Raw genomic sequence first — 15,120 nt, 5'->3', positions numbered from 1 at the left:
CGAAACTAACTTCTCATTCAACCGTTGTATATTATCAGTAGCCAGGCTATCCCTCTCAATCCTAATGTTGTCTGCATATCCCTACCCTAGCAACGTAATATTGCTCAACTCTGCGTTTGTTTATAATTATCTCTTTAATATTTAGAATTAATATGTATCAACAGCAACATATAAGTCATAATAAGCACTTACTAAATATTTGTCTCTGTACGTGTAGGTGTGCAGGTGTTCGCGCTGTACAACCATACGATAGTTCTGTCGGGATCGCCGAAGTTTTTTTCTCTGAGGGTTCCGCTGCAGGTGCACAGGGAGGCGGGGCTTGTCAGCTCAGTGGACTCCCATTGGCTGGACCACATGACGCAGCACTTTAGAAATGGCGCGCAGCTCATCGACGGCTACTTTAATCTGGGAGACGATGCAGGTATTGAAGATGTACACTTTACAAACGACTGAGAGGAAGCACTAGCAGTAACATTTCCTGAATGTAAAAACATACATTATACTAATGTATTGCATTTATTCATTAGTGAGTTTTATTAAAGTAAGGATAAAATACATATAATTATATTAAAAAATATATAATCCTAATACAATTTTCAATTATTTTTATTAACCTGCTCAGCAGTTTTACCATGATAACTCCAAAATAAATGACCAACCATTCTTATAATTTTACAATGCTGTTCTTGCATCTTCAGCATCTTCCTCCACTGTAGAGAGTGTTTTTATCTTCCAAAGTGCTTCAGGTGATGCCGGGCCAACCACAGTGTATGATGCCATTGTGGTTGAGCAATGGACTGTTATTGATGTAAGTCTTCAGTGGTATACATCCTAAATTCAATTCATTGTCTCAGTATTATATGTGGACCTTTTCTTCCTCTCTTTTGCTTTCACTCTTTCTTTTCACATTTTTTCTTACAAACCTTTTAAATGAATGAAGACATGTGCACATTCACACAATATGTCTGAACAGAATGATGAAATGCTTTAACACATTTTTTAAATTACACTTCTGTTTTGCAGGGTGTTGCGGTAAAAACAGACTACATCCCTCTGCTCCAGTCTCTGGCTCCATACGGCTGGAGACTAATGTGTGTTCTGCCCACTCCCATCGTCAAAATGAAAAGGTTCGAAATACATACAGTTGAGGTAAAAAGTTGACATCCCCCTTTCAGAATCTGCAAAATAAGAGGGATCATACAAAGTGCATGTTATTGTTTATTTAGTACTGACCTGAATAAGATATTTCACATGAAAAATGTTTAGATATAGTCCACAAAAGAATAGTTCAATTTATAAAATCCCGTTCAAAAGTTTACATACACTTGATTCTTTATATTGTGTTGTTACCTGAATGATCCACAGCTGTTTTTTTTTTTTGTTTGTTTTTTAAGTGATAGTTGTTCATGAGTCCCTTGTTTGTCCTGAACAGTTAAACTTCCTGCTGTTCTTCACAAATTCTTTGGTTTCTCAGCATGTTTGTGTATTTGAACCATTTCCAACAATCACTGTATGATTTTGAAATCCATCTTTTCACACTGAAGACATGTGAAAACTTTTTGAATTTTAATATTAGCTTAAATTTAACTTATTTTTTCTCTGGGAAACATGTAACCATCTTCTGAAGCCTCTGAAGGGCAGTACTAAATGAAAAAAATATGATATTTAGGCAAAATAAGAAAAATGTACACATCTCTATTCTGTTCAAAAGTTATCACCCCTGGCTCTTAATGCATGTTTTTTCCTTCTGAAGCATCAGTGAGTGTTCGAACCTTCTGTAAAAGTTGCATATTAGTCCCTCAGATGTCCTCAGTGTGAAAATATGGATCTCAAAATCATATTCATTGTTGGAAAGGGTTCAAATACAAAGAATTTGTGGGACCTGAAGGATTTGCTCTGAAGAACAGCAGGCAGTTTAACTGTTCAGGACAAACAAGGGACTCATGAACAACTATCACTAAACAAAACAAACACAGCTGTGGATCATTCAGGTAACAACACAGTATTAAGAATCAAAGGGGTGCAAACTTTTGAACGGGGTCATTTTTATAGATTCAACTATTATTTTTAATTTTGGACTATATGTAAACATTTTTTGTGTGAAATATCTTATTCAATTTTAATTAACAATAACATGCATCCCTCTTATTTTGGTAAAAGAATACACATTTTGCTGATTCTGAAAGGGGGTGTAAACTTTTGACCTCAACTGTACTAAACCCTTAAAGGAATAGTTCACCAAAAATAAAGAAAATTGCTGAAAATGTACTCTCCATCCAAGATGTTGATACATTTGTTTCTTCATCTGAACAGATTTGGAAAAATGTAGCATTACATCACTTGCTCACCAATGGATCATCTGCAGTGAATGGGTGCCGTTAGAATGAGAGTCTAAATATCTGATAAAAGCATCACAATAATCCACACATAATTGACACGACTCGTTCATTAAAAATGTGATTTTTAAACGACTTAATGACTTTAAACAAGAGCATAACATTCACTGTTGCACTTCAGGGGCCTAATAATAGGATAAATATTACCTGTAAAAAATATGTCAGTTATATCAAAAGGAAAAATATATATATATATTCTTACAGATTTTATACCTCTGATTTATTTTTGTCTTAGTGATGGAAGTTTGGCCACAAAACAGATCCTCTTCCTCCAGAGACCCACGCTGCCTCGCAAGAGGAGAGACTTGACGGTGTGTATAGATGGCACAAAGTTTATTTCTGCTAAAATTAGATTAGAGCTGTCTTCGAGAACTGTGTGAAATTGTAATAGCATTGTCAGTTCGCTTTAAAAATCCTCAAAAGTAGCTCAGAGTCTGACAGTTTGTGTGTATGTTTTGCAGAAACTGCACCTCAGAGGTCAAAACAAAAGGAACTTAAATAATAAAAGGACACCGGAGAGGGAGATATCACCGCTGGCAACAATTGAGAGAGAAATGGAACGAATGGAGAGAGAAAACACTAGTCTGATGAGACAACGTGAGATTATCCAGAAGGAAAATGGGCCGAATTTGCCCGAAAGCCCAGAGAGGAGAGATCAAGCGGAAAGGACGGTGGAATTCCACACGCAGAGGATCGACATCCCAAACATCAGCCCAGCAAAAATGGATGGAATTACAAACGGCAATCAGGGATTAAAGCGCACAATTACGTGCGGTAAACACGAGGACGTGCGAGCGGTCGTAACAGAGAGAGCTTTATTCTCTGGAGTCTGCTGACAGTATTCATTTATGGATATTTAACCATTACAATATGTTCATGTTTATTCAGGCAGAACACATTCTCGTCAGGCCCGTGCCTGGGCATATACATCGACTGACAGAGTAATTGTCCGCTAAGATTGCAGAAAGGTGTTTGAAACTTGCCGCTCTTAATTATTTAGGTTTTTAAGGTGCATTGCTGTAACAAATGGCAACAAATGTGTAACCCTGGACCACAAAACCAGTCATTTGGGTCAGTTTTGTAAAATAATAAATAAGCTTTCCACTGATGCATGGTTTGTTAGGATAGGACAATATTTGGCTGAGAGACAACTATTTGAAAATCTGGAATCTGAAATCTAAATACTGAGAAAATCACCTTTAAATTTGTCCAAATGAAGTTCTTAGCAATGCAAATTACTAATCAAATAAAGTTTTGATATATTAACAGTAGAAAATATAAAATATCTTCATAGAACATGATCTTTACCTAATATCCTAAAGGTTTTTGGCATAAAATCAATCATTTTGACCCATACAATGTATTTTTGGCTATTGCTACAAATAGTAGTAGTCTACTACTTAAGGCTGGTTTTGTGGTCCAGGGTCACATGTGAAAACATCCGTTCGAGGAGCTCTGAATATGCTAAGCGCCGACCAATGTGTTGAGACTTGTACCTGTGTGAATCTGTGACGTCAACTCAATTTATTCCATACAGTATTAGCATATGCAATATATCGTGCACTAGCTCAAATGCATACAATCCACAAGAATTCATCAGTACGTATTACATCAGCTATTTCATTTATTTATATCAGTGCGGATGGCAGTGAATGATGTCTAAATTTGTAAAGTAACAGTTATAGTGAACGTCTGTGAGACAGTTAATGGTGTAAATAGCTCTCAATAATGGGCTTTTGGTGCAAATTAAAAGCGCATCATTTACAGCAACAGCTTTTAATGTCGTTTTTCAATGTGACTTTACAAAGATAATGAAACACTTCAGCACTATTAGAGGTAAAGCTCTTGTTCATCAATCCACTTTTGAAAAACCATGATGTGGGAGATAATTATATTTTATGAGTTTAGTTTAATTTTGATTGGAAATTATGCTAAATAAAGTTCACAATGTACGGTGACTGCCACTTTTTTCGGTTCACTTAATTTTTATTGTGGCCACGAGATATTAATTTGTGGGAACGCCATATTAACTTGTAGGAACGTCATATTATGTTGTTGCCACAAGATAACGTTTAAGGAGGCAGCTTCCCGCAATACAAAGTCAACGGAGAGCAATGGATTGTCCCCCTCCCCCGAACGACATCCTTATGTCGTGGCCTCGAGATGTTATGTTGAGGGAACAACATCCATTTCTCATGACCACAACTTATGTCGAGGGAACGAAGTGAATATACAAAATAATCAATATCGAGTCGAATGCTTGGAAATCAAATGAAATCGAATAGTGAAAGTCATGTCAAAACCCAGCCCTAATTAAAACGGTTTCAACAAACCGTTGAACCGTTTTAGTTCTTTTTCTTTTTTTAAAGTATAATTTAGGTAGATGGGAGCTTTATTTGCAAATTTAGGATGTTACAAATATGGCCACCAAGTGAACTGACTTGGCTTACATAAATTCTATTTTTTTTTTTTTACTCTCATGCCATCTAATATGTATATGACTTTCCTTTTTTCCTCTGTGGAGATTTTTAAAAATATAATCTTTGTGAGTCCATAAAATGGAAGTGGATGAAACCGTCAGTTAGCCAGAAACTATGGTTTATAGTTTAAAGAGTTAAAATATTAGTATTTTTCTCACACACGTCTATCGTTTTGCTTCAGAAGACACTGATTCATCCGCGGTGGTCATATGAGTGCCGTTAGGATCACTTGGTTTGGTTCTTGAAACATCAACTTTGATGGTTCCATCCACTTGTATTGTATTGACTAATAGAGATGGATTATTTTTCTAAAAATCTCGGTTTGTATTCATCAGAAGATGTAAATCTATACATTTGGGATGACATGAGGGTGAGTGAATGAGAATTTTTACTTTTTTTTTGGTAGAATATCCTTTTAAAGTGAACCCTGGGTATTAAGACTTGTATGACTTATTATAACATAAATGATGTCTCTCACTGTCATTAAATATTTATGTTATTTAAAAAATCTACATCATTGTATACATATTTTGGACTATGGGGGTGCCATTATGACATAAAATGATCTACTAAAAGCCATAAAGGCATCAGGGCTAAAGTGGAGAGAACAAAGACAGGTCTTTAGGAAGTTTTACTCGTCTACAGGCATCTTCCCATTCTTTTCTCCTTTATCGCTAGGAAAGCAGTGAAGACTTAAATCGCTTCTCTTGTTGCCTTTTGACTGAAAATTACAACTAAAAAGCTGCACAATGTGGCATATTATCAGTATATTATTTTCTGAGTTGTTTATTTGGAGCTGTGTTGTGCTAAAAGCAGTAAATTAGCTCACAGAGTGTAGCCATTTCAGGTCATTGAAATAATAGTCCAAAATATGTATAAAACGGTGTGGACTTTTTAAAATAACAATTCTTTAATGGATTTTCTACGTCATTTTCAGTAAGAGACATGATTTACATTATATTAAGCCATACAAGTTTCAATACCTGGGGTTCCCTTTAAATGAGACCATATCTAGCACCTTTTAACAAATTAGGACTATATTAAAGGAGCAAAAGCACCTCTTTACCAATATTTTCTATGCCCCTAACATTTGTAATGAATAAATGTGTTCTAAAAGGCAAAAAACATATAATTATACACAGACTTCTAAAAAACCCAGTGCAATCTGAGTGTGCAATCTTTCATCATGCCCTTGAAGCAGGACGCCCATGCCGTTAACCAGCAAATGAACTATAATGTAAAGCATTACAGCGCTGGTTATGGTCAATTTGTTGAGTATCTTTAAAATGAGGTATAACAAAACTAGGTCTAGAGAATTGTTTGTTTAAATGTGGAGAATGCAGACACAGTGTCTGTTGTGCGTTTCAACTGAACTCAAAGGCATTGCTGGTCCATTGCCACTAGAGTCTGTTTTTATGATCGCTGGGAATATCTGAGCTACCACCATTTCTCAAACAGGATTCTGTCCTCCGGCAGGCCGACTCTCTTCAGGTCTGAACTCACTTTCTCTATCATAGGAGGAGGGCCACAAAGATAACACAGTGTGCGCTCAGGATTTACATAGCGTTGAAGTTCCTTTTCTGATATCCTTTCATCTGCGGACACACAAGAATATCTCATGACAAATCAGGTCTGAAAGAAATTCAATTAATTAAAAGTTTGTAGGTTATGAATATGAAAATGTAGATGTGCGCAACTCACTTATGGTGTAAGGCTGAAGTTCCTGCTCTGTGTCAGAGCTCTGCTGGGTAACATGGAAATCGCAGGAGAACTTATCTGGTCGTTCGTGACAGATGTCAATAATGGTGTTCTGAAGACAGCAAATATCAAAAAATTAGTCAGCAGCTTCGATCTTCCTCTGGCAACAAGTCAAGAGTACATACACATACCTTGAAGAGCAGCTCTTTGCTGTTCTTGGCGCTGTAGCACAGGTGTGTGTGCCCAGGAGTGTACCTGTGACCATGAGTGTGTCTGAGCAGATCAGCTGCATGCAGCAGGATGGAGTATAAAGGGTTGATGCCAACACCACCAGCTATCAGCAACAGGTCCACCACTGGGTCAGAAGGTTGAGGGTCAAAGTAGAAGTTACCTCCCACCCTCACAGCGACCTGAGAGTCCACAGAGCACTGAAAAAAAGAGCAATTAAACAAAAAATTATTTATACAGAATATATAAAATAGTGGCATACTACAGCTTGTATAAAATATGAATAGTTACAATTCTAGTGCACAGAGAAACTTCACTTCCAAAATTTAAAATTCCACATAATTTACTTCCATGTCATCCAAGACGTTCATTTCTTTGTTTCTTCAGTCGCAAAGAAATTACGTTTTTTGAGGTAAACATTCCAGGATTTTTCTTCATATAGTGGACTTCAATGGGTTAAAGGTCCAAATTGCAGTTTCAATGCAGCTTCAAAGGGCTCTACACTCTAAAACTCAATTTCATTTTCTTCTCCAACCTAAAAATCTTTGTTTTACCTTTTTTTGTTTGACTTTCTTTGCGCATTCGCTTTGTAAACACTGGGCATTTGTGGTTAAAAAGTATAACGTAAATATAAAGATTTTTTTTAAATGGCAGATTGTTTCATTAGATAAGACCCTAATTCCTCAGCTGGGATCGTGTAGAGCCCTTTGAAGCTGCATTGAAACTGCAGTTAGGACCTTCAACCCATTGGCTCACATTAAAGTCCACTATATGAAGAAAAATCCTGGAATGCTTTCCTTAAAAAAAAAAAAAAAAAAAAAAAAATTCTTTGCGACTAGAGAAAGAAAGACATGAATATCTTGAATGACATGTGGGTGAATAAATTATCAGGAAATGTTTATTCTGGAAGTGAACGAATCCTTCAATAAATAAAATACTATTTTTTTCTTTGTGGTAGAATAACTGTATGTAATACCATCCATATTGTACATGCACAAGAAATTTAAATTCAAAATAGAACACAATTTGTAACCAGGTTACTACTGTAATGTTATAAATTTATGAAACACGATATTTAAAATATTGAAAATATACTGATTAATGGTTATGAAGACAACCTTTTAATTACCTTTTATCACTAAATATTTTAAGTCAGTAAAGTTTTTTTTCCAAATGAAATTAATACTTTTATTTAGTAAGGACACATTGAAATAGTCAAAAGTGAGAGTAAGGACCTTTATAATGTTACTGAAGATTTTATTTCAAATGAAGGCTGTTATTCTGAACTTTCTATTAATCAAAGTATCTTGGAAAAAATGCATAATGGTTTCCACAAATATATTAAGCAGCATAGCTGTTTTCAACATTGAGAATAAGTGTTTCTTGAGGAGGAAATCAGCATATTAGAATGATTTCTGAAGGATCATGTGACACTGAAGTCTGGAGTAATGACTACTAAAAATTCAGCTTTGCCATCACAAGAATAAAATACATTTTAAAATGTAAAAAAATTTATTACATTTTTTTTTAGTTATTTTAAATTACAATATTTAACAATATCGCAGTTTTTACTGTATTTCTGATTAAATAAATGCAATCTTGATAAGCATGACTTCTTTCAGAAACATGAAAAAATCTTACCAGCCCTAAACATTTGAACAGTAGTGTATATATACACTTTTTGACTCATTCACTCACTTTGGTGTGAATCCAGTGTGCTGGAGGATGGCGTGTGTATTTGACGGCCAGTTCAATCACTCCCTCTCTCTGAAGTAGACCAGGACTCGAGCAAATAGAGAAGCCGCCAACTGTATCTACACCTGGGATGAAGAAATCCACCCTGTGAAAAAGGGTGTAATTCAAATACATTGTAATATAATACAAGAGATCCTGCTGGAGTAAATGGTATGAATTTAACCGCTTACATCATGCACTGACTACATGTTATTACTAAGACTAAAAACTAAGTTTTAGAAAGTTGACAGAAAGCAGATTCTTCCCACACAGCAACATGTCATGTGTCCACTCATGTGTTTACTTATGTGTTTTCTTATGTCAATAATATTTAATTAAAAAAGTAAAGCAACACATATGCTTTGGGAGTCACCATATGTATACACAGAGCATGAATAAGTGATAAGCACATATGTCAGGACACACACACACACACACACACACACACACACACCCACTCGCTGTGCTCTTCCTGACTCATGTTCCTCATGTTCTTTAGCAGGAACACAACATCATATGGTCTGGAGGAGTTTCTGTGCATACATCTGCATAAATCATCGCCTGACTTTTTCACCTCACTCAAACACTCTCAAAACTCACACACATACACAACAAATGCAATAAGGCACAACACAAATGAAGCAGAAGTGAGAGAGAAAGTGTGAGGAGAGGTGGATATAAGAATACATTTTCATTATTTTACATGGTCTGCTGATAACAGATCTCACGCTGAAAGTGAGAAATTTTGTCTGAGAGGAAAGCGCCATCTTGTGTCCATTTTTGCAAATTGCATGTCTTCTCATCCATTAGTCACTTTCAAGTGGAAACAAAGTAACATCTAGATAACAGCATTAGCTAGGACCTTTTATTATTTTGTGTACCCCAACAACCCCATCATATTGTACTGGATATAATTTAGTATTATCATTAATATTAGATGATTACAATACATACACTACCAGTCAAAAGTTTTTGAAAAGTACAAGTTTTAATGTTTTTAAAGAAGTCTCTTCTGCTCACCAAGCCTGCATTTATTTGATCTAAAATACAGTAAAAGTAGTAATATTGTGAAATAGTTTTACTATTTAAAATAACTGCTTTGTAATTTATTCCTGTGATCAAAGCTAAAGTTTCAGCATTACTCCAGTCTTCAGTGTCACATGATCCTTCAGAAATCATTTTAATATGCTGATTTGCTGTTTAAGAAACATTTATATTCATTATTATATTCAAAACAGTTGCAACCTTTTTTTAGGATTCTTTCATGAATAGAAAGATCCAAAGATCAGCATTTATCTGAAATAAAAATATTTTGTAACATTATACACCATTTCAATCCAAAGTTTGAGTCAGTATAATTTTTTTTTGATTTTGGGGAAAGAAATTATATAAATTACACTTGTATTTAGCAAGGACGATTTAAATGTATCAAAATAAAAACTGTTGATAAAGACCATCATAATTTTACAAAATATTTCTATTTCAGATAAAAGCTGTTCTTATGAACGTTTTATTCATCAAAGAAATGTGAAAAAAAATTCAGTACTCAGCTGTTTTAAACAATAATAATAATAAATGTTTTTTTGAGCAGCAAGGTATTAGAATCATTTCTAAAGGATCATGTGACTGGAGTAATGCTAAAAATTCAACTTCGAAACCACAGGAATAAATTACATTTGAAAATATATTCAAATAGAAAACAGCTATTTTAAATGTAAAAATATTTTAAGATCTTAGTACTTAAGATCAAATTAATGCAAGCTTGGTGAGCAGAAGAGACTTCTTTAAAAAAAAAACATTAAAAGTCTTACTGATCAAAAACTTTTGACTGGTTGTGTATTTCACAAAGTTACAGTTCTTACCACTGTCCAGCACGGAAGCTGAAGTCAGGATGTGGCACCTCCAGTCTCAGTCTCTTTACTGTATCAGATTCATTCAAAATGTCACTAACACGGGCAGAGAAAAGTTCCTGGATACACAAAAAACATAAAACCAGAGAATTTACAATAGAAATCCCACATTTCAACCTCTCAGCATTTTAAATGTAGTGCATTATGCCATGCAAATGTACAAATGGGAGTCGGGATGGGCATTTCTGATCATATTTCATTTCGATTAATCCACAGGTTTGAGAAACGAGTACTCGATTAATCGGGGGTGGAGTTTAAGCAAGGGGCGGGGCGTTTGCATCACAGTATACAGTAAACATTTAAAAGAAATAACAGCATGAGCTGAAGCTGAAACGCTATTTCTACATGACGCATTGTAAATAAAATTAATCACATAGCCTAGATACATAAATATGTAAATGTTATATTGCAAATTGTATTTATCTACACAAAATACATGTGAGCTTGAACTACATGCCAATCATAAAGTAGTGGATGCGCTTCTCCCGTTTCTTTAAAACAACGGCAATTGAAGCCCCGCAAATTTTTAGAGTCAATCGATCGTCATTTTCATGCTCGATCGTCGCTGATGGGTTCGAGTAATCGATTAATCGAGTACTCGTGCACATCCCTAAATGGGAGCCATTATACATTTTTACAAATGTAAACTTTAAGCACAATCACATCATGAAATAGCATGACAAATAAAAAGGCATAGCATTTTAATAAAATAACGCTATACTACCGTATGCTATATATTTAGAATGAATAAATAAAAACAAATGCCTGATTGCATCATACTCAAAAATCAACTGACACACTGGCTGCCCTACACCACAGAACAAGTGTCTGAACTTTCACCTACTTGGCCTCAACATTTGTTAACCATTTATACGGAGTCACAGAAGATTCTAGGTCAACAGGTCAAGGGTTTCACAAAGAAATCTAAGACAACTCACCATTTGTCTATGAACGCTAGCAGTTCTTTCTAGATGGTCAGTCTGTCTCCTGGAGGACATTTTTCTGAAATAAATTTAGGGAAGTTTAGCCTAAGCAAAAATGACTGGCTGTGTCTCAAAACCCAGTGAGCTCCCTACATGCTAGAAAGCATGTTTTGGCTTGCTTTGTCCATGTCAACTAGGTAGCCAGCTCACTAGGTTTTCAAATCACAAAGCCTCTATAAAGAGCTCCAGATTCTGGATACTCACCTTGTGACTGTGTCTTTACATAAACAGCAAATAGATGGTCTGAATAGTCCTGATCCACCGGCGAAACTTCTGGCCACCGTTCTCACAAAACACGGAACACTCATGATCGGATATGACGGTCTGATCCCTGTCAAACACCTGATAAAAGATGATAGCAGGTTAATTATTACATTTTAAAAAATAATAACCAACGACACTGAAAGCTTAAAAGAGAGCTTCTTCATAACAATTTGAAGTGACATTCACACACGTGAGCAGCAAGCAATGTACATCTGTTATTCAATAAAAAAGCCATTTTGTGTTGAATATACCTTTAAAATGAACAATAAACGAGACTAAACAATAAAGCGGACTAAACATAAAAAGCTAATAAGCTCACAACGCAGAAAACTTGTGTAAAAATCATTCACCTCTGTCACTCCGGTGACGTTTCTTCTTCGTCTGCGTTTACTGTTGGTGAACAGAGTTTGTAGCGCCACCCAGCGATCTTCCTTCCTTGTGGAACAAGTGCAAAACGTTATTAAATTATATTAAACGATTAAAACACTGATAAAATTGCTCTGTTATATCTATTTAGGATAGATACAGTGTTAGGTATGAAATTATCAATATATCCACCTTTTTCCCGTAAGAACGGGGGCGGCCATTTGTAAAAGTTTTTCTGCTTGCAATTACACATTGATGTGTCTTTCCATGTTATTTAATGTAGCCTATTATCTTATTTATGAACACACTGCACGTTGTTATTCTTATTATTTACCGTCTTTAAGTCTCAACCATAGGTTTGAAGAAAAAGATGGATACCCAAGTAAGACCAGTGTGTGGAAAAGTTACTTTTAAAAGTAATGCATTACAATATTGCGTCACTCCCTAAAACAAGTAACTAATTACGTTATTACTTTTATAGAAATTAATGCGTTACGTTGCTTTTGCGTTACTTTTTAAATCTGGGCTGGCTTGCTTGTTTGTTTTTAATATAAAAAGTTATTTTTTGGCAAATGTAAAAGCCCTTTCACAACAAAAGCCTCAGGCTGAAGGAAAAGTAAAGTCACGTCTGTACAGAACGCAGAAGAAGAAAGTTCCACACTTTTCTAGTAGTATAAAAAAAGAAAAAAATGTGAGGTTATCTTGAGTAATTTTTGCTTTTTAGTATGATTGAATTGGATCATCAAAGGTCAGAAGCAAACACACTGGTTATTAAAATGGGATAAAATACATAAAGGATATTTGTATTGTTTAACATATTTAATTATTGCAGGTTTGCGTCAGATTCTGAGCTGCATTTTACTGTTTTATTTATTTTGAGGAATACTGAATCTGTATTTTTTTGCGAGTAAGATGAATTAATGCATGTTCACATTTATTCTTACTCATAATTTCTCTCATCATGGGGACAGGAGAGCTTTCAGTCAAGAAATGGGGGGGGGGGGGGACTGGCACTACTTATTTAAAAAGGGGGCTAACTCATATTGTTAAATAAAAAGTAATGTGTTACTGTAACAGTTACTTGAAAACGTAATCTGATTATGTAACTCACGTTACTTATAATGCGTTACAACCAACACTGAGCATGACAATAGTGGGAATGTTTACGACAAAAATTAAAAAAGCCTACTACTTTGTGTAAACAGCATAAAAATGCTTTTGACTTAAATCTGCTAACAATTCTGTCTTTATTTTGACTGTTAAACAAGCTTTTGTTAAAAAAATGCATGCTCTGGATTTAGTACATAAAATTACATAGGCTACTCAGATGATTATTTTGCTTAAAAACGAGAGTTTCTGAACTGCACCTGAACCACGTGAGAAGTGTGGGAGCCACTGGTGGCCAAATGAAACATCACGATATGACTGTTCAGAGAACAAGAGTTAGAAATAGCATGCAGAGAAGTTAACCAGGGACGGATTACGGACCGGGCCAGCCGGGCCGCTGCCCAGGGGCCCTTGGGGTGCAGGGGGCCCGTGGGGTCCCTAGCACAAAATAATTTGCAACGCTTATCAACAATGTATTTTCGTTTGTCTATTTTAGAGGGCCTACATTCTTTAAACCTCTGCTTACAAGGGCCCCTGCCCTGACCCTATAGTGAGGGCGTTTGGCTGCCAAGGGCCCTTGAATTGTGGTGGTTGTGGTGGTGGTGCTGGTGGTGGTGGGGAGTCGGTGCTTTCAGGGTGCCCCCGGCCCTGCTATAGAAACTTTATAGGGAAATGGGTGCATGGGAGCCTACTTTTAGAAGGCCCTCTTAGGCCCTCCTATTATGGTCCTGGCTTCTGGCTACAAGGGGGTCCTAGGGATGATGGGGTTTTGGGGGCTTTTAGAGGGCCCTCTGATTATGAGGGCCCTACTAAGAGGCCCTAGGGAGGAGGGTGTAGTGTACCTTTAGAGGGCCATCTGATTACAAGGGCCCCTACCATGGGGCCCCTGGTTTCTGGGGGGAGGGGAGGGGGCCTTACAGAAGGCCCTCTGACTAGGGAGCGGTAGCATGGTGGGATGGAGGCGGTTAACCTGCCCGCTGAGTGGCCCCCAGACCAGTGTACCAGTGTAAGAGTTTGACCAGTGTAATCACTCCCAGGGCTGTAGTGGAGGCTAAATGCAAGTAAACACGGTTTACCCAACTCTGAAATTTCAGAATTAGAGTTTACCCACTTCTCAATTGATCTAAATGCACATCATAGTGTAGTTTATGCACAAAATGTGATCACAGAATTCGTAGTTCACCCACCTCTTATTTTACCACTACACCCCTGATCACTCGGTTGTGTACGGGGATATGGTACACAGGTGGATTCTGGCATGGTTCAGCTGGACACGGTACACATGTAGTGTGATCACTAACTGTGCCCCAACATGGCTCTCACTGTACGTTTACACCAGGAGAGACCAAAGTGAACACGTCGCCAAGGTCGTTAAAGAAGCTCTGTTGTTGAATTTTCTTTATTCACTTTGTTCGCTCATTGGAATGTTTGATTTAGCCTGTTACCGTGGGGCGTTGGTAAATCTATATATTAGAATTGGTTTTCACCGAACCACGTCATAACTCGTTACATAAGGTAACCTTAAGGTCCTCCTTAAGAACGTGACACATGCTGGCTGCCAGTGTAGAGCCCAGCCCACCAGCTGCTGCCAATACACAATCTATGGCTGCTTCGCACAGGTTATGGAATGTTGCTAATATTCGGATCAAAGATTCTAGGGTGTTATTCTACTCTAGGAAGTTCTGCATACAATAGATTGTTTTAATGCAATTTTAATCCACGTTATTGTACCAAATACATTGCCGATTTTATCAGCAAAATAAGTAAAATTAGTTTATTTTGTTTACCCATGCCAACGGTTGTTAAGGGAAGAAAAGCCATGCTTTTAAACAAGGGTATCGTTAATTTCAGCCCAATTGGTCAGTAATAGCAAATGCACACGGATTTGACAGAAAATTAAGCGATTTAAATGAAAAAAGAAAAGAATTATATGGGTGTGCGGTAGACATTTCTA

General features: G+C 36.4%; 2 protein-coding genes across 2 annotated transcripts in view; one reads left to right on the top strand and one right to left on the bottom strand.

Moving 5' to 3' along the window:
• rftn1a (raftlin, lipid raft linker 1a) overlaps positions 1-3,260 on the top strand; it is a 34,304-nt gene extending 31,044 nt beyond the window's left edge. Inside the window, exons 6-10 of the mRNA XM_073822152.1 lie at positions 218-421; positions 699-808; positions 1,024-1,127; positions 2,632-2,707; positions 2,858-3,260. Coding sequence (XP_073678253.1) covers positions 218-421; positions 699-808; positions 1,024-1,127; positions 2,632-2,707; positions 2,858-3,232 — 869 coding nt within the window. The 3' untranslated portion in view covers positions 3,233-3,260. The remainder of the gene's footprint in view (positions 1-217; positions 422-698; positions 809-1,023; positions 1,128-2,631; positions 2,708-2,857) is intronic.
• oxnad1 (oxidoreductase NAD-binding domain containing 1) lies at positions 3,198-12,084 on the bottom strand. Its single transcript, XM_073822151.1, has 8 exons — positions 12,044-12,084; positions 11,634-11,771; positions 11,385-11,448; positions 10,399-10,505; positions 8,501-8,642; positions 6,766-7,002; positions 6,578-6,686; positions 3,198-6,471 (listed from the first exon to the last, which is right to left on the bottom strand). Exons 2-8 carry the CDS (start codon positions 11,735-11,737, stop codon positions 6,314-6,316), a joined length of 921 nt encoding a protein of 306 aa, XP_073678252.1. The 5' UTR covers positions 11,738-11,771; positions 12,044-12,084; the 3' UTR covers positions 3,198-6,313.
• Between the last annotated feature and the right edge of the window lie 3,036 nt (positions 12,085-15,120).

This window comes from Garra rufa, chromosome 17, assembly GCF_049309525.1.
Source record: "Garra rufa chromosome 17, GarRuf1.0, whole genome shotgun sequence".
Classification (NCBI taxonomy): Eukaryota; Metazoa; Chordata; class Actinopteri; order Cypriniformes; family Cyprinidae; genus Garra; species Garra rufa.
This window is presented reverse-complemented; position numbering and strand designations above follow the sequence as displayed.

Excerpts from the sequence above, each read along its gene's own strand:
- oxnad1 (XM_073822151.1), bottom strand. The coding sequence starts at position 11,737 with ATGAGTGTTCCGTGTTTTGTGAGAACGGTGGCCAGAAGTTTCGCCGGT. Across the intron at positions 10,506-11,384 it reads CTAGCGTTCATAGACAAATG|GAACTTTTCTCTGCCCGTGT; the intron begins GTGAGTTGTCTT and ends TTGTGTATCCAG. Across the intron at positions 6,472-6,577 it reads ACTTCAGCCTTACACCATAA|ATGAAAGGATATCAGAAAAG; the intron begins GTGAGTTGCGCA and ends GTGTGTCCGCAG.